The 24,258-nt window shown below is 43.4% G+C and overlaps 1 protein-coding gene across 1 annotated transcript in view; it reads right to left on the bottom strand.

The window, feature by feature from the left end:
• Positions 1 to 24,258, bottom strand: part of ptprt (protein tyrosine phosphatase receptor type T) — a 1,196,058-nt gene that overhangs the window by 280,912 nt on the left and 890,888 nt on the right. Inside the window, exon 24 of the mRNA XM_034165958.1 lies at positions 15,347 to 15,434. Coding sequence (XP_034021849.1) covers positions 15,347 to 15,434 — 88 coding nt within the window. The remainder of the gene's footprint in view (positions 1 to 15,346; positions 15,435 to 24,258) is intronic.

Below are 24,258 nucleotides of genomic sequence, written 5' to 3'. Positions count from 1 at the left end.
AGACGGGAAACATGAAAAACAGGGTGAATCCGCAGTGAAGCCGGGAGTTGGAGCTTCACTGCGGCGGGTTGATGATCTTGAGCACACGAAACGGATCAATGAACCTTTCCTTTAGTTTCGGGGAGTCGACACACAGAGGGATGTCCTTGGTCGAGAGCCACACCTCCTGCCGGGCTGGTATGTGGGGGCCGGGGAACGCCGGCGGTCCGCATGGGCTTTGGCCCTCGTCCGGGCCTTTAACAGGGCAGAGCGGGCGGTCCGCCATACCCGGCGGCACCTCCTGAGGTGGGCCTGGACCGAGGGCACACCGACCTCTCCCTCCAGCGGGAACAATGGGGGCTGGTACCCCAAACATGCCTCAAAAGGGGAGAGGCCGGTAGCAGACGAAACTTGGCTGTTATGGGCATACTCGATCCAGGCCAGATGGTGACTCCAGGCCGGGTGTGCGGAGGTGACGCATCGAAGGGCCTGCTCCAGCTCCTGGTTAGCCCGCTCTGCCTGGCCATTAGTCTGGGGGTGGTACCCGGAGAGGACTCACGGTGGCCCCCAGCTCCTTACAGAAACTCTTCCACACCTGCGAAGAGAACTGGGGACCACGATCTGAAACGATGTCCGATGGCCCATGCAGCCGCATGACGTAGTGGACCAGGAGGTCTGCCATCTCCTGGGCCGTCGGGAGCTTCGGGAGGGCCACGAAGGGCCGCCTTGGAGAACCGGTCCACTATCGTGAGGATTACAGTGTTGCCCTGGGACGGCGGGAGGCCCGTGATGAAGTCCAGGCCGATGTTAGACCAGGGGCGATGAGGCACCAGCAGAGGTTGGAGGAGTCCCGAAGTCCTCCGATGGTCTGCCTTACCCCTGGCGCAGATGGTACAGGCCTGCACGTAGTCCCGGATGTCGGTTTCCAGGGACGCCACCAGAAGCGCTGCTGGACTACTGCCACGGTCCTACGCACTCCGGGATGACAGGACAGCTTGGACCCGTGACAGAAGTCCAATACGGCAGCTCTTGCCTCTGGTGGGACGTACAGTCTGTTCTTGGGGCCGGTCCCGGGTCCGGGCTCCTTGCCAGGGCCCCCGGCGGTTTCTCCACGTCCCAGGTGAGGGAGGCCATGACAGTGGACTCGGGGATGATGGTCTCGGTGGGGTTCGACAGCCCCGCTTTGGCTTCTTCTTCGTGCACCCGGGACAATGCATCTGATTTTTGGTTCTTGGTCCCGGGGCGGTACGTGATCCGGAAGTCAAAGTGCCCGAAGAACAGAGACCAGCGGGCTTGCCTGGGGTTCAGCCGCTTGGCAGTCCAGATGTACTCCAGGTTCCGATGGTCCGTGAAAACCATGAAGGGCAACGATGCCACCTCCAGCAGGTGTCTCCACTCTTCAAGAGCCTCCTTCGCCGCGAGGAGCTCCCGATTGCCGACGTCATAGTTCCGTTCAGCTGGGGTCACCTGCGGGATAAAAGGCAACAAGGATGGAGAACTTTATCAGCCTCCACGCTCTGGACAGCACGGCTCCTATCCCTGAGTCAGAGGCGTCCACTACTCTACTATGTACTGGCGATCAGGATCGGCTGCACCAGATCTGGTGCAGCCGAGAACCGGAGTTTCAACTCCTGGAACGCGGCTTCGCACCAATCCGACCAGCGAAGGGGACCTTGGTGGGAGGTCAGGGCAGTCAGGGGTGCTAACTACCTGACTGTAACCTTTAATGAACCTCCTGTAGAAATTTGCAAAGCCGAGGAACTGCTGTAGTTTGCTGCGGCTTGTTGGTTGGGGCCAATCTCTCACCGCCGCAACCTTGGCCGGATCAGGGGCGACGGAGTTGGAGGAGATGATGAACCCCAGGAAGGACAAAGAAGTGCGGTGGAACTCGCACTTCTCGCCCTCACTAACAGCCGGTTTCTCCAACAACCCGCTGTAGGACCTGACGTACATGCTGGACATGGGTCTCAGGGTCCGGGGAAAAAATGAGTATATCGTCCAGATATACGAAGACGAACCAATGCAGGAAGTCCCGCAAGACGTCATTTACCAAAGCTTGGAACGTCGCGGGGGGCGTTAGTGAGGCCGAACGGCATGACCAGGTACTCAAAGTGACCTAACGGGGTGTTGAATGCCGTCTTCCATTCGTCTCCCTTCCGGATCTGAACCAGGTGGTACGCGTTTCTAAGATCCAATTTCGTGAAAATTTGGGCTCCATGCAGGGGCGTGAACACTGAATCCAACAGAGGTAATGGGTATTGGTTGCGAACCGTGATCTCGTTCAGCCCTCTGTAATCAATGCATGGACGGAGTCCGCCGTCCTTTTACCCACAAAAAAGAAACCAGCACCCATCGGGGAGGTGGAGTTCCAGATCAGACCGGCAGCTAAAGAGTCCCGGATGTAGGTCTCCATTGATTCGCGTTCCGGACGTGAGAGGTTGTACAACCTACTGGACAGGTACTCAGCGCCCGGGACCAAATCAATGGCACAATCGTACGGTCGGTGCGGGGGAAGAGTGAGTGCCAGATCTTTGCTGAAAATGTCAGCAAGACTCATGGGACTCCTTTGGCACCAGCCGATAGATTGGGGGGACTTTAACCTCCTCATTAGCCGTCGTGCCGGGAGGAACCGAGGATCCTAAACACTCCCTGTGGCAGGTTTCGCTCCACTGCGTCACAACCCCGGACGGCCAGTCTATCCGGGGATTGTGCTCACCATCCATGGAAATCCCAAAATCACTCGGGAGGTAGATGGTGTTACATGGAACACGATCTCCTCCCTGTGATTCCCAGACACAACCAAGGTCACTGGTTGTGTCTGATGTGTGATTAATGGAAGCAGGGTGCCATCTAGTGCTCGCACCTGCAATGGTGCCGGCAGAGCCACCAGGGGGAGCCCTACTTTCCTTTGCCCATCTGTTATCTAGCAGATTCCCTTCCGACCCGTGTCTACCAGTGCTGGGGCTGTGAAGGGTTAAATCCCCACAAGGATCATTACTGGGATTCGTGCAGATTTACGGAGTTTTCCCGCGTGCGTGTTATGGCCCACCCTTAGCCCAGGTTTCTAAGGACGGGCGTTGTAGTTTGACCGTTTGGGGCAGTCCTTCTGCCGGTGCTCACAACAGCCGCAGATAAAACACTCCCCGCGGGCCAGCCTCCTTGTCTGATGTTTGTTTTCACTTTGGCCCTGCTCGTGTCCATAGCCTCCTCAGCAGGGGGAGCTGTAGCCACACGGAGCTCTCTGGCAGTGAAGCGTGGGGACAACGTCACCTTTTCGGAACCGGAAGGAGGAGGGATGGCTTGTGCCCAGTCACGCCCCCCAGCCTGCTCCCGACGATGCTCATTTAAACGGTTGTCTAAGCGTATAACTAATCGACAAGCCGTCAAAATCCCGCGGTTCCTCCTTAGCCAGCAGGTGCTCCTTCAGGACCGGGGACAGTCCATTTACGAAGGCGGTGCGGAGGGCAACGTTATTCCAGCCGGACCTCGCTGCGCGATGCGGAAGTCGACTGCATACTCGGCTGCGCTACGGTGCCCGTCTCATAGACAGCAGCACGTTCGAAGCGGTCTCGCCTCTGTTGGGAGGTCAAACACTTGTTTGAACTCCCGTACAAACCCAGTATAAGACGTGAGGAGCCGTGAATTCTGCTCCCAAGCGCCGTAGCCCAGGCGCGTGCCTCTCCTCGAAGCAGATTAATAACATAAGCCACCCGGCTGGCGTCTGATGCGTACATGACAGGGCGCTGTGAAAAGACGAGCGAACACTGCATGAGGAAGTCTGCGCACGTCTCGACACAGCCCCCGTACGGTTCCGGAGGCTTATGTATGCTTCAGGGACGGTGGGGGGGTTCGTTGACGACCAGTGGAACGTCTGATACAGGCCCAGGACCAGCCAGAGGAGTGGCTGCAGCAGCGCCCTGATCGTGCGCTTCCACCCTGGCGGTGAGAGCCTCCACCCTCCGATTAAGGAGGACATTCTGCTCGGTCACTAAATCTAACCTAGCCGTGAAGGCGGTTAAGATCTGCTGCAGCTCACTCAACACGCCTCCCGCTGACGCCTGCGCTCCTGGCTCTTCCATTGGCCGTTCAAGCTCGGGTTGACGCCCCTCGGAATCCATGACGATGGCCGAGAAATCCTGTTGGGAAGGTGTCGTAGCACGGACCCACAACAGGGGGGCGCAAATGAACGGACAATGAGTAAGCCAAAAAAGTAACAATTTAATGTTGTGATAATACACAACTAAATTTACAGAAATTTGCACAGTCAATTAACACCAGGTGACGTGTGGGCAGGCTCGAAGATAGAAGACCCCCGACGAGAGAGAAAGCCGCGTCCCACACGGCTTCCACCACCAACGGTCTGAAGAACACCGGAGCGCCCAGTCCCGAGTCCCCAGGTGGCCTCTGTCTTCGGCTGTCGACCCTGGTACTGCTGGCAGAAAGCAGAGATAAGATGTATGAGTGTGAGTCCGCACACTCAGTAATCCACAGTCCATACACAGTTAGGAGGGAGCACCTCCACCTCCAATCACACACTCGTGCAGCTCCTGGTTTAACCACTTATCTGGGTTGGGGTGTGAGGCGAAGCCGTCGCTGTCACACCAAACGCCAATTCCTCAGACAAGGCAACACTCCAGGAAAACGGCTGCAAACAGAAGTTCAGGTTATACACACAAAGTGTCAGTCAGCAGAGAAGTTACCCTTTCAATAGTAGTCGATTTCTCGGCGAGGAGGTGGAGTTGCAGTCCGGCTTTTATGATGGTGATGATGACGATGAACGAGTGACAGCTGGTGCAGGGGATGAATGACAGCTGTCACTTCTTCTGGGTCTGGCGCCCTCTCGTGCTTGGAGCCCGCACTCCAAACAGGGCGCCCTCTGGTGGTGGTGGGGCAGCAGTACCTCCTCTTCAGCGGCCCACATAACATTTGGGGTTCAACAGGGTCTTAGGCCCCCTGCTTTTCTCCCTTTATATAGCACCCCTTGGGCATATATTACGGCATTTTGGGATTATCTTTCAATGCCATGCTGGTGATACTCAGTTATACATAGGGGAGGTGATGGTCTAGTGGTTAAGCATTGGGTTTGAGAGCAGAGCATCCTCGGTTCAAATCGCAAATCACTGCATGGCAGCAGCCTGACATCAGGGTGAATCTGAGGCATTGATCGGTAAAGCTCTTTGCGCATCTGATACAGATGGAAAAGCAATATATAAATGCAGTCCATTTAACATTTACACATGCTGATAACTGCTGGTAATCTCATCCACATAAAATCCTTATAAGATTGCCTTGCATCAGTGAAAAGCTGGATGTCTAGCAATTTCCTACTTTTAAACTCTGACAAGACTGAAATGATGGTTCTTGGTCCAGTGAGACAACGGCATCAATTTGACCAGTGAACACTTAGCCTGGGCTCGTGTGTCATACATCACACTGACAAAGTGAGGAACCTTGGGGTAATTTTTCTTCCTACGCTGTCCTTTGACCTCCACATTAGAGATATTACGAGGACTGTTTTCTTGCACCTGCAAAATATAGCGAAGATTCATCCTATCCTGTCTATGGCTGATGCTGAGACCTTGATTCATGTGTTTATCTCTTCTAGATTGGATTACTGCAGTGTTCTATTTTCTGGTTTACTGCACTTCAGCATTAGGGGTCACCAATTGGTGCTGCCAGAATTCTGACAAGAAGCAGAAAATTTGACCACATTGCACCCATTTTGGCATCTCTTCACTGGTTTCCTGTTCCAGTGAGATCTGATTTTAAGGTTCTGCTACTAGCCTCTAAAATTGTTCACAGACTGGCACCTCCCTACCTAGCTGACCTAAGTAAACCCTATGTCCCGGCCCGGGCTTTGCATTCTTAGGGTGCAGGACTACTTTGAGTCCCTAGGGTGAATAAAAAAATCTACAGGTCACAGAGCTTTCTCTTATTGTACCCCTGTTCTATTGAATGATCTCCCTGCATCAATATAACAGTCGTATTCTGTAGAGACTTTCAAATCCAGACTTAAGATGCACTTATTTTCCCTTTCGTATGGCTAGCATACTAGCATAGTATGTTATGATGCTGTTTTAATTCATTTTATTAGGAAATAGAGCGGGCCACGGCCTCAACTTTTTCTGGGTATTTTCGTGAAGCTTAGGGCTAGTGGCCGGTGATCACCTTAGTATTTCTTTTATTTTCTTTTGCTTAATGCTGACAAATTATATTATATTTGTTGTCTTTCTGATGCCTGATTCTGTTTTTTTCTCTCTGTTTGAGGTTCAGCTGCATCCAGAGATGGGGGTGGTGTCTATTTCTGTAACCCTCCTGTCCTGAGCGCCAGCAACATTTCCTGTATAGTCATTTTGTGAATTGTTTTGTAATTTGTATCTGTAGTATGGCCCAGGCAGAGGGTCACCCCTTTGAGTCTGGTCTGCTTGAGGTTTCTTCCTCAAATCATCAGAGGGAGTTTTTCCTTACCACTGTCACCTGTGTGCTTGCTCTGGAGGTTGGTAAGGTTAGACCTTACTTGTGTGAAGCGTCTTGAGGCAACTTTGTTCTGATTTGATGCTATATAAATGAAAATAAATTGAAACTGAAACTGAAGGTACTCAGCACAGCTAAGATACTGCGATGAACCCTCAAACTCCCAGGCCTCTGGTAGAGGACCTGAGCCTGAGCACACATACCACCCTCCCCGGGGGTGGTGAGAGGGATATATATATATATGAAGTGCTTTATAGGTTGCCACCACTTTCACTGAGGTTTAAACCTGGTTTTAGGCGGCATCTTTGCAAAAACACGACTCCTGAAAATCCAACCCTGAGTGCTGCAAACCAATTTTACTGATACGCCCAAAAAGGCAAAACATAAAAAGGGCAGAGTACAGCCCAAACTCTACTGGCTGAAAGCATTAAGGCTCATGTATATATGTTACCTTCAGACGTTTGCACGTTATGTGCATTCACAAACACTCTGATCCTACCTGGTCTGCTGCTCTCTTTGATTCCTCCAACACAAACTCAAAAAGAAAACGAGCTTTCTGCATCTGTGAATATTTCCAAAAATATTCTGTAGGCGAGCACACTGACCAAAGGAACTAAAAATACGTTTCACTGAGCTTTTCATTTAACTTTCTGCTCTGAACTCTATTTCAGAATCTTGTTTTTCTGAATATTAAATATCTCATTGTAGGATACACTGAGAAAGGAAAAAAAGATCATTATAGGGAAATTAGTATTAATCTTAAACCCAATTTCGAGATTAAACAAAAGTGCCACAGTCCAATATTCAAATTGCCTTTGGACGAATGGAATCACATTTGGAATGATTTATTCTTTTATATTTATATTCATCTCAGTGGCCAGAGTACGTTTTTTGATCTTTCTGTCCAGTTTATTTTCTTTTACTGATTTATTGAGTTTAAATGTTGCAGCATCGTCTGGCTCTGTGTTGGTGTTTGTGCCAGGCATTTTGAAGCTCCTGGGAATTGGTTAGTAAGTTGCTGAAGGACACCTTTAGTTGGACTGAATGCAGACGATTGAACTGATGTCCTCCAGTTGAAGGTAAATTCTCCTAGCAATGTTCAGCTGCTACCTCGCTGTGAATAACACTTGTGGCTCACAGAGGCGTAGGCCACAGAGCAGCGCCATAACATATTTCTTACACAACATGTCCTTCATATTCAACCATAAGTTGGCTTCGTCGGACAAAGTTAGTGCCAAATACCATAAATGTCATCAAATGAAGCTCAAACTTAGGAGTCTTTTCATAACTAACACTCCTGTCACACCTTGATGATTTAACCAGCGTATGCTGACCGTATTAAAAATGCTGGTATACATTGGAATACGTCTAATAAGTTATGGGTACGTTTTGTGAGCATGTTGAAGCACACTGATATACATTGTAATACCCAGAGTACTTGAAAAATTTAGGCATGCACAATATTTTCAAGGCCAGTGTATGACTCATCCATCCTGCCTTTGTGTGCCATAAATTGTAGGTAAGGTGTGCGACTGTTGACACACATTTCTTGCAATGCTGTGTTTACACATAACGACGACAAGTCACGAATGCCACGACGTATACATTCTTGGCCGCTGATCAGGAATGTGATATTCGGGACAGAGGCGTCAGGAGACCTCAGGAACAGTTGGAACCTCTTACCATGTGTTACGATTAATGGTATGTATCACTGGCAAATGATCAGCAACCATTATGCACAGTCAATAATAATGTTCTGCATGTTGTGCGCTATTGCATTGTGAATCAGGCGAATTGCCTCCATACACCCCTCATATTCATCCTACCATCAGCTGCTGAACAGTTCACTCCAGATTGCTCCTCAAAATCCAGATGAATTCACAGCAGAAGAACTTTGTGACTGCATGCTTAGTTGGGCTCTGTGCCTTGGAGTGGCACAGAAATAGTGCAGCAGATAACAGAATATTTGCAGAGGAATCCTTCAAATCCGGTTACAAGCACCAAAGTTTGACTGTGTATACCTTTTGGTACATATTTTAGAAAAATAATGTTAGCCATTTGAATTTTCAATAGGGGGCCAAGTAGGGGTCAATTGAAGAACTGCATAGGGGTCAAAAAATGTTCCAATCATACTGAAAGCTATACCACATTATGTGTTTTGATCACAAAGATTCCAAAAAGGTATAGATTGGACTATCTGTGACTGAATGTTCTGGAGTTATGGGGTCAAAAGTTAAAGTTGCTCCAATTATGGTAAAACATGATGCAAATTATTGGTTGAGTTAGTAGGATTTTAAAAATAAATACTTTGTACCATGTGTCATGCTTAATATTTTAAAAATAAATACTTTGTACCATGTGTCATGCTTAATTATCATGTTACGGGGTAACATATGTCACATGTCATAGAATCCAATGGACGTTGACATTGTTTGACCTTTACTTTGGAACATTCAACACAGTCAGAACTATTCCATTTGTTGATCCTATTAGTTCAACCAATAATTTGCACCACGTTTTACCAAAACTGGAGCAACTTTAACTTTTGACCCCTGTCAAAAGCTCAGCTCAGCTCAGCTCTACTCCAGCAGAAGGTGCCTGGTTGCCAGCCTTTGACAAAAAACAAAAAACAAAAACAAAACAAACAAACAAAAAAACATAAGTAATTTACATTCTCAGCATACAGCGGTCCAGACGTGAGGCCGGAGTCCTCAACAGGAAAGCAGGTTTGACTTATGGTTTTGATTTATAAATCAAATTAATCCAGATAGTTTAACTACATTAATGTCAACTCTGTCATTTGTACAAAGTGAAAATATAACACATATCTTTTAATTTTAAAATAATGCACTAATTCTGAAGCTTTGAACATTAACACACACAGATGCCAAAAGGCATTATGGGTAAACTGAGCATTCGCTCATCACTGATTGGTTGATTCATTATATGTAAAAACCAACAGACAAGGTACTGTAAGTTGTGTGTTGATTTTTACAAATAAATATGTATTTGTAAAATATGTCATATTTTTCATTTGTATAAAAAGACATTTGCAAAACTGAAAATTCTGTTTGTTAAGTTGTGATTCAGCAACAACAATGTGATATAACCGGGCATCATTCACCATCCAGTAGATGGCAGTGTTCCATGCATTTTGACAAGTAGTTATCGGTTTAGCGTTATAAAAGTTAACTTTTCAGTTCACTGATTAGCGATTATCGAAGCTAACTTTTTGGTTAGCTGTGCCCATCACTGTCTATCAGTACATCCAAAGACCTCCTTCTTGGCCTCCCTCTTCTCCTCCTACCTGTTCACTCCATCCTCAGCATCCTTCTCTCCATATGCCATGTATCTCTCCTCTGCACATGTTAAAACCATCTCATTCTCTTTTCACTCTCTTTTGTCAGTCTTGCTGAATTTTGGAATTTAACCCTCGGGGGAGTGCATAGCCTTCACCAGCAAGTCCAAATCAAAGGGTTTTTATGTTTCTAGACCCCTTAATGTGTCCTTGTTATCTGACTAATAATACAAATTCCAAAAATATTCACTGTACAATGAAAACTAGCATTGGTTACAAAGCAGAACTTTTGAGATTTTTTTTTTTCCTTGTAAATAATAAGCAATTACTGAGCTGTTGCCACAAAAATTGTTGATGAAAGAATTACAGAGTAGCTCTTTCCAGGCAAATTCTAATAGCTTTAACCACATCAAACTAAGGTAACTTCCAACACTGGAACTTTTCAACAGCCAGCGCACAGTGCAGCACTGCGAAGCAAAGCAGCGCACAAACCAGCACACAATCCAGGGCAAGCATCAGTGCTAGTGTACCACTGACCTGTTACTGTCATGTCTACTGCATTCCTTGTGACATTACCAAGAGCAATATCTCTTATTTGAGTACCATGGGTACAGCAGCCTAAAAATGACATACAGTCAGGTGCAATGTTGGCACGTTACTCTCGTGTGGTAGCAGAAACTGATTGCACCAGTAGACCAAATACCCAGTCTAAAGTAGAGCAAAGAGTTTCCTGCTATTTATATGGCACAATATTCAGATAGGCAGATTCATGACATGAGTACACTCTGTGCACACGGATCCACATTAAACTACCACAGAACTGAATCAGAAGAACAAAATGACAACAAAGTGGAATTACACACAAGTATAATTTACAAAGCTTTAACTACGGGTAGTAACATATTTGTACATTGACTTTCATGCTCTGCAAAGAAAGCAAGTGTAGCTGTCTGTGGGCTTGAGGTGGGCTTCATAGATAATTGGCAAAGCTTCTGGGGAAAACCTGGTCTTGTTAGGAGAGACGGCATCCATCCCACTTTGGATGGAGCAGCTCTCATTTCTAGAAATCTGGCCAATTTTCTTAAATCCTCCAAACCGTGACTATCCAGGGTTGGGACCAGGAAGCAGAGTTGTAGTCTTACACACCTTCTCTGCAGCTTCTCTCTCCCCTGCCATCCCCTCATTACCCCATCCCCGTAGAGACGGTGCCTGCTCCCAGACCACCAATAACCAGTAAAAATCTATTTAAGCATAAAAATTCAAAAAGAAAAAATAATATAGCACCTTCAACTGCACCACAGACTAAAACAGTTAAATGTGGTCTATTAAACATTAGGTCTCTCTCTTCTAAGTCCCTGTTGGTAAATGATATAATAATTGATCAACATATTGATTTATTCTGCCTAACAGAAACCTGGTTACAGCAGGATGAATATGTTAGTTTAAATGAGTCAACACCCCCGAGTCACACTAACTGTCAGAATGCTCGTAGCACGGGCCGGGGTGGAGGATTAGCAGCAATCTTCCATTCCAGCTTATTAATTAATCCAAAACCCAGACAGAGCTTTAATTCATTTGAAAGCTTGTCTCTTAGTCTTGTCCATCCAAATTGGAAGTCCCAAAAAAACAGTTTTATTGTTATTATCTATCGTCCACCTGGTCGTTACTGTGAGTTTCTCTGTGAATTTTCAGACCTTTTGTCTGACTTAGTGCTTAGCTCAGATAAGATAATTATAGTGGGCGATTTTAACATCCACACAGATGCTGAGAATGACAGCCTCAACACTGCATTTAATCTATTATTAGACTCTATTGGCTTTGCTCAAAAAGTAAATGAGTCCACCCACCACTTTAATCATATCTTAGATCTTGTTCTGACTTATGGTATGGAAATAGAAGACTTAACAGTATTCCCTGAAAACTCCCTTCTGTCTGATCATTTCTTAATAACATTTACATTTACTCTGATGGACTACACAGCAGTGGGGAATAAGTTTCATTACACTAGAAGTCTTTCAGAAAGCGCTGTAACTAGGTTTAAGGATATGATTCCTTCTTTATGTTCTCTAATGCCATATACCAACACAGTGCAGAGTAGCTACCTAAACTCTGTAAGGGAGATAGAGTATCTCGTCAATAGTTTTACATCCTCATTGAAGACAACTTTGGATGCTGTAGCTCCTCTGAAAAAGAGAGCTTTAAATCAGAAGTGTCTGACTCCGTGGTATAACTCACAAACTCGTAGCTTAAAGCAGATAACCTGTAAGTTGGAGAGGAAATGGCGTCTCACTAATTTAGAAGATCTTCACTTAGCCTGGAAAAAGAGTCTGTTGCTCTATAAAAAAGCCCTCCGTAAAGCTAGGACATCTTTCTACTCATCACTAATTGAAGAAAATAAGAACAACCCCAGGTTTCTTTTCAGCACTGTAGCCAGGCTGACAAAGAGTCAGAGCTCTATTGAGCTGAGTATTCCATTAACTTTAACTAGTAATGACTTCATGACTTTCTTTGCTAACAAAATTTTAACTATTAGAGATAAAATTACTCATAACCATCCCAAAGACGTATCGTTATCTTTGGCTGCTTTCAGTGATGCCGGTATTTGGTTAGACTCTTTCTCTCCGATTGTTCTGTCTGAGTTATTCTCATTAGTTACTTCATCCAAACCATCAACATGTTTATTAGACCCCATTCCTACCAGGCTGCTCAAGGAAGCCCTACCATTATTTAATGCTTCGATCTTAAATATGATCAATCTATCTTTGTTAGTTGGCTATGTACCACAGGCTTTTAAGGTGGCAGTAATTAAACCATTACTTAAAAAGCCATCACTTGACCCAGCTATCTTAGCTAATTATAGGCCAATCTCCAACCTTCCTTTTCTCTCAAAAATTCTTGAAAGGGTAGTTGTAAAACAGCTAACTGATCATCTGCAGAGGAATGGTCTATTTGAAGAGTTTCAGTCAGGTTTTAGAATTCATCATAGTACAGAAACAGCATTAGTGAAGGTTACAAATGATCTTCTTATGGCCTCGGACAGTGGACTCATCTCTGTGCTTGTTCTGTTAGACCTCAGTGCTGCTTTTGATACTGTTGACCATAAAATTTTATTACAGAGATTAGAGCATGCCATAGGTATTAAAGGCACTGCGCTGCGGTGGTTTGAATCATATTTGTCTAATAGATTACAATTTGTTCATGTAAATGGGGAATCTTCTTCACAGACTAAAGTTAATTATGGAGTTCCACAAGGTTCTGTGCTAGGACCAATTTTATTCACTTTATACATGCTTCCCTTAGGCAGTATTATTAGACGTATTGCTTAAATTGTCATTGTTACGCAGATGATACCCAGCTTTATCTATCCATGAAGCCAGAGGACACACACCAATTAGCTAAACTGCAGGATTGTCTTACAGACATAAAGACATGGATGACCTCTAATTTCCTGCTTTTAAACTCAGATAAAACTGAAGTTATTGTACTTGGCCCCACAAATCTTAGAAACATGGTGTCTAACCAGATCCTTACTCTGGATGGCATTACCCTGACCTCTAGTAATACTGTGAGAAATCTTGGAGTCATTTTTGATCAGGATATGTCATTCAAAGCGCATATTAAACAAATATGTAGGACTGCCTTTTTGCATTTACGCAATATCTCTAAAATCAGAAAGGTCTTGTCTCAGAGTGATGCTGAAAAACTAATTCATGCATTTATTTCCTCTAGGCTGGACTATTGTAATTCATTATTATCAGGTTGTCCTAAAAGTTCCCTAAAAGCCTTCAGTTAATTCAAAATGCTGCAGCTAGAGTACTGACGGGGACTAGAAGGAGAGAGCATATCTCACCCATATTGGCCTCTCTTCATTGGCTTCCTGTTAATTCTAGAATAGAATTTAAAATTCTTCTTCTTACTTATAAGGTTTTGAATAATCAGGTCCCATCTTATCTTAGGGACCTCGTAGTACCATATCACCCCAATAGAGCGCTTCGCTCTCAGACTGCAGGCTTACTTGTAGTTCCTAGGGTTTGTAAGAGTAGAATGGGAGGCAGAGCCTTCAGCTTTCAGGCTCCTCTCCTGTGGAACCAGCTCCCAATTCAGATCAGGGAGACAGACACCCTCTCTACTTTTAAGATTAGGCTTAAAACTTTCCTTTTTGCTAAAGCTTATAGTTAGGGCTGGATCAGGTGACCCTGAACCATCCCTTAGTTATGCTGCTATAGACGTAGACTGCTGGGGGTTCCCATGATGTTTTCTTTCTCTTTTTGCTCTGTATGCACCACTCTGCATTTAATCATTAGTGATCGATCTCTGCTCCCCTCCACAGCATGTCTTTTTCCTGGTTCTCTCCCTCAGCCCCAACCAGTCCCAGCAGAAGACTGCCCCTCCCTGAGCCTGGTTCTGCTGGAGGTTTCTTCCTGTTAAAAGGGAGTTTTTCCTTCCCACTGTAGCCAAGTGCTTGCTCACAGGGGGTCGTTTTGACTGTTGGGGTTTTACATAATTATTGTATGGCCTTGCCTTACAATATAAAGCGCCTTGGGGCAACTGTTTGTTGTGATTTGGCGCTATATAAAAAAAAATTGATTGATTGATTGATTGATCTGTGCTCGGTAAGATATGGAGGACATCAGGTGACTAGAGGAGGAGAATGGTGAGGAATAAGACGTTCAAATGCTTCAACTCAGAGAGCTTGCTGATGATCTGCTTGCACCCACACTTTGTACACAGATTTGTTTCTTTGCTAGAAAACCTCTCCCTTCTGTTTTTGCTTCAGATGGTGTTTTATAGGCAATGACAAAGTACAATCCGCTAGTGTTTTGTTTCACCAGAGGCCTGTTACCCATCTCATGCTCATGACTCCTGCTGGGCCTTCATGGCTACAGTACTGACAACAGGGCACACAAGGTCCCCACCATATTTCACCCCAACAGGCAATCCCCCTACATCAGTAGTGTCCAAAGACATTGCAGGAGCCAAGAGAAAGCAGGTTTTCTTTACAACTATGGATTTCACCAGGTGGCTTCACTGATGAACTCATCTCATCTGCTGAAAGTGATGTTAATCAGTGAAATCACCTGGTAGAGACAGTGGTTGCAAAGAAAACCTGCACCTTCTTGGCCCCTTCTGGAATGTCTTTGAACATCATTGCCTTACTTGATGCAATACCCAGGCGTCACAACACGGACAAGGGGTTGGATTTTAACACCTGACGAAATGCAAATGCACTCAAATTACACACTGTGAAAACACACACAGTAAAAATACCAACACGCTCCCAATGAACTTCAGACTGTGCACACAGGTGATCAGTTTAAGGTCTTCATTAAGTTTAAGGTCTTTGCCAAGTCTTCATTGCAACCAGTGTATTTCACTCAGTAACAGTCATCGGCCATCCCTTGATGTGGTTTGCAGGAATGAAATCATGAATGCTCTCAGCCTCTTCTGGAACCAGTTTGAGACATCCAGTCTATGCTCACTTTTATTAAAAAGAAACACCTGAAATAAACTAAAGCGATGCATGCTAAGTTGAACTAAACTGCTGCATCCTCCCTGACCAGCTAAATGGAATATCTTTGTCATTGCAGTACTCACAAGCGATGATGTTGCCATAGCGATTCTTGTTGCGGTTCTCATCCTTTTTGGCTGTTTCCCAGGGTGCCGTCTGTCCCTCTGCCAGGGCCTGAACATACCCACACACATACACACATGAATGCAGTTTGATGCTGAGGTATAAACACACAGAAATATGCATGCAAATGTGGCCTGATGCCCAGAGCCTGTGCACTGACACATGGAGGAGCAGAAGTTGAAACACTAACATGAATATTAATAAAAAGATAAGCAACTAATGACTTTGCAACAGACCATACTTGTGTTACCACTGAGGGCACTGAGGGCATCACGTGAAACACAACTCTTTGACGAGAGACAAACTTCCAGAGCAATTTTCAATTTTGCAAAAGCCCAGACTGCAATGAAGCTGTAACTTTTGTTTGTAACCATTCTGCAATGAGTTGAAGGTAACACTACTTACACGAAAAAGCATTAAGTCAGTAAGTTTTCATTTTTATCATTTTGTGGTAGAGTAAGCCGATCTGAAAGTGATTCTGGATGTTGTGTTGACGCGTAGAAGTGAAAATCAGACAAATAAGTTTGTATTTGTCTGCAAAAAAAGAACCCAAAATTAATGGAAAGCACTGCACAACTCAGGTAAGGAAGAACATCACCTTTTCTAAGATTTGGAAAAATGGATGTTTATTGTTACCTATATTTCATAAAAACAAAACAAAACAAAACAAAAAAACATAAAAACAAGCTGTAACCAGCTGCGACTCCTGAACCGCTGGACCTTGTAGCAGCCAATAATGTAACAAATTCCAATAACATAACTGACAATAAAGTAATAATTTAGTCTATTTTTATTGTAATCACATCAAAAATGTAATGAATTTTCTGAACCAATGTGCCATGGAAGTGTGACACTTATGTCCAATAAATAAAGTTAAAAAGGTGATATTACTATATTATTACATTATCACCTCCATTTATTAGATTGTTTAAAGAATTCTTTAAACCCGGTCAATAATGTAATAAGTTATTACATTATCGGCAAAAAAATTACATTGGCTGTATTACATTAAATACAGACAGAATTATTACATTATTGAGAATTATTACAATACTGGCTGCTACAGACCTGCTCCAAATTGATATAACTTTAGGGGTGATCCCATCTGGTGAAAAAATAAGGAAGGACTAAACCTCTATTTGGAACTAAAACAGGAAAAGTGACTCGTGTGGACCAAAGGTCCAGCTAATAAGATTGAACAGGACCAAAAGTGAAAACACACAACAGAAACAAGATAATTCCTCATAAAGATCTTTTAGTTTGAGAAGTTTTTTTTTTTTTTTAAGTATTCTGGAGCCTTTATATTGGCTTTCCTTGAATATTCAGTAATTTTTATTTATTTAGTGAATTATTTTTTCCTTTCAGGCCAACCCCAGTTGATTTTGGTCACCACAGCAGATCCAGGGCGGATCCTCATTGGAATCTGGCACAGGTTGTATGCCAGATGCCCTCTCCAGGTCTACATGGAGCGAGATGCACAGCTGTTGCTATTCTGAAATGGTCTCCAGGCCAAGTTCTAATCAGGACAATAAACTGTATAAATACTGGACAAATCCTCTATGATATCACTCATAGGTATTCTGAAGAGACCTGGAGATGCTGTTACAAAGCAAAAAAGCTTCTACTGTGCCCATCGCCATTTTAGTGAATTGCCTGTGTGTCAGCTAGTCCACAAATGGGTAAAGAGCTGGAATGTGGGCAAGGCCCTGTATGACCTGGGTGGATGTAAGGAGCCCACCCACCATCTCAGAGTTGGGGGATTGCGTGTTGGTTTGCATGAGTGGTGGCTCGGATATGAGTATTAAAGATTAAGACTTGCTTATTTCTTCAGTAATCGTGGATTTATTAGCCTTAAAGTCATCAAGCTTCCAACAGGTGCTAAAAGTGCAACACTACTAGCATACAAAATTAAATAATGTGACAACTTCAAAAGAAATACTGGGGCACAGACTTCTTAGATGTTCTGTTTGAACACTTAACCACACAGCAAATATTGATATTATTATCAATATTTGACATAAAATGCTCAGAAAGGACAGACATACTCCTCCACACCTTCATGGCTAGCAGCGTCTGTGACCGGAGCTCTGAATCTAAAGTCTTATGGCTGAGTGGCCATCACTCAAAGTGACCATACCCCTAATTATTCATTTACATAATTCTAGTCCCCCATGGAAGGGGAAACTATCATAAACACCAAAACCATTTTTATACCAGGCAGTAAACATATTTATTTCTCACCTAACATTAGACATGTTAACATGGGCTTCTATGGGAACCTGCTTGCTTTTGGAGTCAGCCTAAAGTGGCCAATGAAGGAACTGCACCTTTTTTTTTATCTTTTCTGGGTGGTTTCATTTTTGATGGCCATAGGTAGGGCTTGATCAAGGTGTACTTTGCAACTTCTCTAGCCTGACAGGATCAAACAAACATAGATCGGCGTGGTTGCTGAATGTTTATTAATAGAATTAACCTTTTTTTCCCTAAAAGTTAGTATAGATGCCATGACGGCAGTGTCAGTAATTTATATCCGTCATGATTGTTTCCAGGAAATTCTGCTCCTTCTTCCAGAGTATTGGATTCACCCAAAAAATTGTTCTTTTGTTAAGGAAATGTATTCGGTGGGAAGATTCCATTTTTATCATGAGATGTTCTTTGAAAAACTTTCAATTTCATGCCATTTATTCACAGTGCTCTTGGTGTGTAAAGGCTTTTACAGGCAGCACAACTGAGCACTGGGTTGAAGACTTTTTGAAGATTTCTCCTCTCCTCAGACACTGAACAGCTTTGCAGTCACTTTATATTCCTTTATTGTTAGTTTCCTGGACTTTTCTCTCAAAAGGCAGATAAAAGCATGCATGCTACGCAGCAAACTTGGCAGTTTAAACTCTTGGATCGTTCTACTGCTCAGAAGTTACGGCAAGAAACTGTCTAATGGCAGGAATCCCAGATTGTTCTGTCCAGTCTACTCTATTCATCCTTTGCCGAAGTACCTGTCCGCCAAATCGCTACCAAATACTGTACTGTCATATTTCACCAATAAACAGGTGAAAACAAAACTTTACTTCCAGTTTTTGGAATGGAGTGCCATCTGTGCAAGAAACAAAGAGCGAAACAAGAAGAAAAATACAACCAGCAACACGGAGAGCCTGGACAACAGGGGAAACAAGAAGTCGTCCTGTTTGTTTGAATCAACTGGGAAGAAGAGTGTGGTAAAAAAAAAATCAGGATTGATCGCTGTGTTGGTTTGGTGTGTAAGAGAATTTCGCTGAAGGAGAGACTGCAGATTGTCCTTCCTCCCTGCTGTGGCACTGACCTGTGTGGCAAACAAAGCCTGAATATTTTCACATTTGTAGGCAAGATGAGGAATCAACGTGCAGCCGATCACTCGCACTAAAGACACCAAACCCCAACTCTCAAAGGTCACCATATGGACCCTGAACTATTTTCGACACTGTGTCACTGTCCCTATAGGGAGCATGAGCTGGGCATTTGGAGTCCATTAGGGGCTTACAACAACCAGACAACAGCTTTGGTTTCAGACAGTGATATGACCTACATAGGCATACACACGCAGAGTGGACACACGCACTGTGACAGACCAACAGACATCTAAACTTATCGCTCAGTCGGGCAGAAAATGCACTCTTTTAAAAGTGGCATCTGGGTCCGCATGTGTCCCTTTTTCTATAACATACAGACATTTTGAAAACTAGGCTGAAATTTGCTTTTCTAATTAGGCAGGCGGTTTCTGTGGAGGTTTATATATGTGTGTGGGGGGATATTTGCATAAGGTGTAGGCAGGACGGCCTTTAGCAACCTGAATAAAAAAACATGCTGGTCTTAATCAAACTGCTGTCATCTGAATTCTGTCACAGGTTACGATTAATAATATTTGGGAGAGAGAAAAAAGAAATGTGGGAGCAGTGAGGACATGTGCAAGACGGTCAAGTGAAAAAAGGAAGAGGCATTACATGTTCGGGATCTTTATCTTCAAGTGAGATTCGCTTTTTTTATTTTTATTTTTCCACGTTTCACGCACAGGCTTTGAAATCACGTGGAAGACAGGAAATGACAGTGCCACAGGTCAGGTTTTGGTGTTCTGGTTCTTAGTCAGTGAGTGAGATAGGTTGGTCACCACCACCCAGAGTGGCAAAACCTTCAAAATGCATTTTGGTTACCTACATATCTATAGGGACTTGAAAAATGTATGATGGCAGTCTCAGGGTGGCAGCTGTAGCCATGTAGGTGTCAGTGAAGGATTACACAGGGGTCAAATTTTAAAAAATGCTCCAATCATACTGAAAAGTATACCACATTGTTTGCCAAATTATACCTAAGAAGGTATAATTTGGACTATCTATGACTGAATGTTCTGAAGTTGCAGGGTAAGAACTTTAAAAAATGGTGACAAATGGTGAGTTTGCACAGAGGTCACAAGTTAAAGTTGCTCCAGTTTTGGTAAAAGGTGACATTTCTTCCTCAAATTACACCTCAAGTAGTTTTTCGTTACCACTGTTTGCATATGTGCTTGCTAAGGGAGGTTGGTAAGCTTAGACCTTACCCTTGTAAGGCACTTTGGTGGCACCGTATGTTGTGATTTGACACTAAATACATAAATTTAATGAAAATTATTGGTTGATCTATTAGGATGTATAACTGGAATGGTTTAGTGTTGAATGTTTGGTCTCTAAAATAAGGTCTGAATGTCAAAGAAGGTCAATGTCCAATGGATTCTTAGTCATGAAAGTTTTGACACACCTTCTCATTCAGTTTAATGGGAAACTTCTCTGAGCCTCAGTGGGGTGAATGTGCTTCAACAGTGAAGGCCACACACAGAAGGGACACAGCGGGACAATGTTTGCAGCACATCGACCGGAACAGCCAGCTATATATATACAGTAGTGTTCAGAATAATAGTAGTGCTATGTGACTAAAAAGATTCATCCAGGTTTTGAGTATATTTCTAAATGTTACATGGGAAACAAGGTACCAGTAGATTCAGTAGATTCTCACAAATCCAACAAGACCAAACATTCATGATATGCACACTCTTAAGGCTATAAAATTGGGCTATTAGTAAAAAAAAGTAGAAAAGGGGGTGTTCACAGTAATAGTAGCATCTGCTGTTGATGCTATAAACTCAAAACTATTATGTTCAAACTGCTTTTTTAGCAATCCTGTGAATCACTAAACTAGTATTTAGCTGTATAACCACAGTTATAGGCATGGAGTCAACCAACTTGTGGCACCTTTCAGCTGTTATTCGACTCCAAGATTCTTTAAGAACATTCCACAATTGATTCACATTTCTTGGTTTTGCTTCAGAAACAACTTTTTTGATGTCATCCCACAAGTTCACAATTGGATTTAGGTCTGGGGATTGGGCAGGCCACTCCAAAACATTAATTTTGTTGGTTTGGAACCAAGATTTTGATCGTTTACTAGTGTGCTGGGAGTCATTGTCTTGTTGAAACACCCATTTCGAGGGCATGTCCTCTTCAGCATAAGGCAACATGACCTCTTCAAGTATTTTAACATATCCAAACTGATCCATGATACCTGGTATGCGATATATAGGCCCAACACCACAGTAGGAGAAACATGCCCATATCATGATGCTTGCACCACCATGCTTCACTGTCTTCACTGTGAACTGTGGCTTGAATTCAGAGTTTGGGGGTCATCTGACAAACTGTCTGCGGCCCTTGGACCCAAAAAGAACAATTTTACTCTCATCAGTCCACAAAATATTCCTCCATTTCTCTTTAGGCCAGCTGATGTGTTCTTTGGCAAATTGTAACCTCTTCTGCACATCTTTTATTTAACAGAGGGATTATGCTGGGGTTTCTTGCAAATAAATTAGCTTCACACAGGCGTCTTCTAACTGTCACAGCACTTACAGGTAACTCCAGACTGTCTTTGATCATCCTGGAGCTGATCAATGGGTGAGCCTTTGCCATTCTGGTTATTCTTCTATCCATTTTGATGGTTGTTTTCCGTTTTGTTCCATGCGTCTCTGTTTTTTTTGTCCATTTTAAAGCATTGGAGATCATTGTAGATGAACAGCCTATAATTTTTTTGCACCTGCGTATAAGTTTTCCCCTCTCCAATCAACTTTTAAATCAAACTACGTTGTTCTTCTGAACAATGTCTTGATCGTCCCATTTTCCTCAGGCTTTCAAAGAGAAAAGCATGTTCATCAGGTGCTGGCTTCATCCTTACATGAGGGACACCTGATTCACACCTGTTTGTTCCACAAAATTGACGAATGACGAAGATGCTACTACAACCCCTGGCAATAATTATGGAATCACCAGCCTCGGAGGATGTTCATTCAGTTGTTTAATTTTGTAGAAAAAAAAGCAGATCACAGACATGACACAAAACTAAAGTCATTTCAAATGGCAACTTTCTGGCTTTAAGAAACACTATAAGAAATCAGGAAAAATAATTGTGGCAGTCAGTAACGGTTACTTTTTTAGACCAAGCAGAGGGAAAAAAATATGGACTCACTCAATTCTGAGGAATAAATTATGGAATCACCCTGTAAATTTTCATCCCCAAAACTAACACCTGCATCAAATCAGATCTGCTCGTTAGTCTGCATCTAAAAAGGAGTGATCACACCTTGAAGAGCTGTTGCACCAAGTGGACTGACATGAATCATGGCTCCAACACGAGAGATGTCAATTGAAACAAAGGAGAGGATTATCAAACTCTTAAAAGATGGTAATTCATCATGCAGTGTTGCAAAAGATGTTGGTTGTTCACAGTCAGCTGTGTCTAAACTCTGGACCAAATACAAACAACATGGGAAGGTTGTTAAAGGCAAACATACTGGTAGACCAAGGAAGACATCAAAGCGTCAAGACAGAAAACTTAAAGCAATATGTCTCAAAAAATGCACAACAAAACAAATGAGGAACGAATGGGAGGAAACTGGAGTCAACGTCTGTGACCGAACTGTAAGAAACTGCCTAAAGGAAATGGGATTCACATACAGAAAAGCTAAACAAAAGCCATCAACACCTAAACAGAAAAAAAACAAGGTTACAATGGGCTAAGGAAAAGCAATCGTGGACTGTGGATGACTGGATGAAAGTCATATTCAGTGATGAATCTCGAATCTGCATTGGGCAAGGTGATGATGCTGGAACTTTTGTTTGGTGTCGTTCCAATGAGATTTATAAAGATGACTGCCTGAAGAGAACATGTAATTTCCACAGTCATTGATAATACGGGCTGCATGTCAGGTAAAGGCACTGGGGAGATGGCTGTCACATCATCAATAAATCACAAGTTTACGTTGATATTTGGACACTTTCTTATCCCATCAATTGAAAGGATGTTTGGGGATGATGAAATCATTTTTCAAGATGATAATGCATCTTGCCATAGAGCAAAAACTGTGAAAACATTCCTTGCAAAAGACACATAGGGTCAATGTCATGGCCTGCAAATAGTCCGGATCTTAATCCAATTGAAAATCTTTGGTGGAAGTTGAAGAAAATGGTCCATGACAAGGCTCCAATCTGCAAAGCTGATCTGGCAACAGCAATCAGTGAAAGTTGGAGCCAGACTGATGAAGAGTACTGTTTGTCACTCATTAAGTCCATGCCTCAGAGACTGCAAGCTGTTATAAAAGCCAGAGGTGGTGCAACAAAATACTAGTGATGTGTTGGAGCATTCTTTGTTTTCATGATTCCATAATTTTTCCTCAGAATTGAGTGATTCAATATTTTTTTCCCTCTGCTTGCTCTAAAAAAGTAACCGTTACGGACTGCCACAATTTTTTTCCTGATTTCTTATAGTGTTTTCTTAAAGCCAGAAAGTTGCCATTTGAAATGATTTTAGTTTTGTGTCATGTCTGTGATCTGCTTTTTTTCTACAAAATTAAACAACTGAATGACATCCTCCGAGGCCGGTGATTCCATAATTTTTGCCAGGGTTGTATTACTGTGAACACCCCCTTTTCTACTTTTTTTTACTAATAGCCCAATTTCATAGCCTTAAGAGTGTGCATATCATGAATGCTTGGTCTTGTTGGATTTGTGAGAATCTACTGAATCTACTGGTACTTTGTTTCCCATGTAACAATAAGAATATACTCAAAACCTGGATTAATCTTTTTAGTCACATAGCACTACTATTATTCTGAACACTACTGTACATACAACTCAGGGCAACTCACAGGTAGAATTCGTATGACCGTACCACGAAACATTGCGCCGACGGACAGGCATGCACGATGTGTGGGTTCCCTCCAGGTGCTCCGGCTTCCTCCCACATCCAAAGACATGCAGGTTAGGTGGACTGTAAACTTGTGTGCGGGTGTGAATGTGTTTGTTTGTCTATATGCGGCCCTGCGACCAGTGATGCCGGTAACGCGTTACTTAGTAACGCGCTACACTAATCTGACCACTTTTTTTAGTAACGAGTAATCTAACGCGTTAATCTTTCCAAATCAGTAATCAGATTAAAGTTACTTCTCCAAGTCACTGTGCGTTACTATTATTTTTACATTGTGGGTCAATAGCAGCATTAAACTTGGTCTGTGGGCAGGGGGTTGGGCTTCGACTGAACTGCCCACTTTAAACGAGCTGTGAGCTTTTCATCCGCGGTTTTTTGCAGCAGGTCGACTCGTCCTCACCTCTTAAAGCACAGTGACAACAGCACACCTGCACTGAGCTTTACAAAGACATTTTTATGCTTTTTTCTCCGAGCCGCTCCGTATCTGCTGCTAAAAACAGCTGATCCTCCACGACGCGTCAACAACTAACATTATTTTCCACTCAAATGCTAAACTCTCTTTCTGAGGAGCACATGATGTGAAAACGCAATAAAACTTTCTTACCTGTAAATCTGGTCATGT

Source organism: Thalassophryne amazonica, chromosome 3, assembly GCF_902500255.1.
Source record: "Thalassophryne amazonica chromosome 3, fThaAma1.1, whole genome shotgun sequence".
Classification (NCBI taxonomy): Eukaryota; Metazoa; Chordata; class Actinopteri; order Batrachoidiformes; family Batrachoididae; genus Thalassophryne; species Thalassophryne amazonica.
Note: the sequence above shows the minus strand (reverse complement) of the source record. Positions and strands in the feature narration are given on the sequence as shown.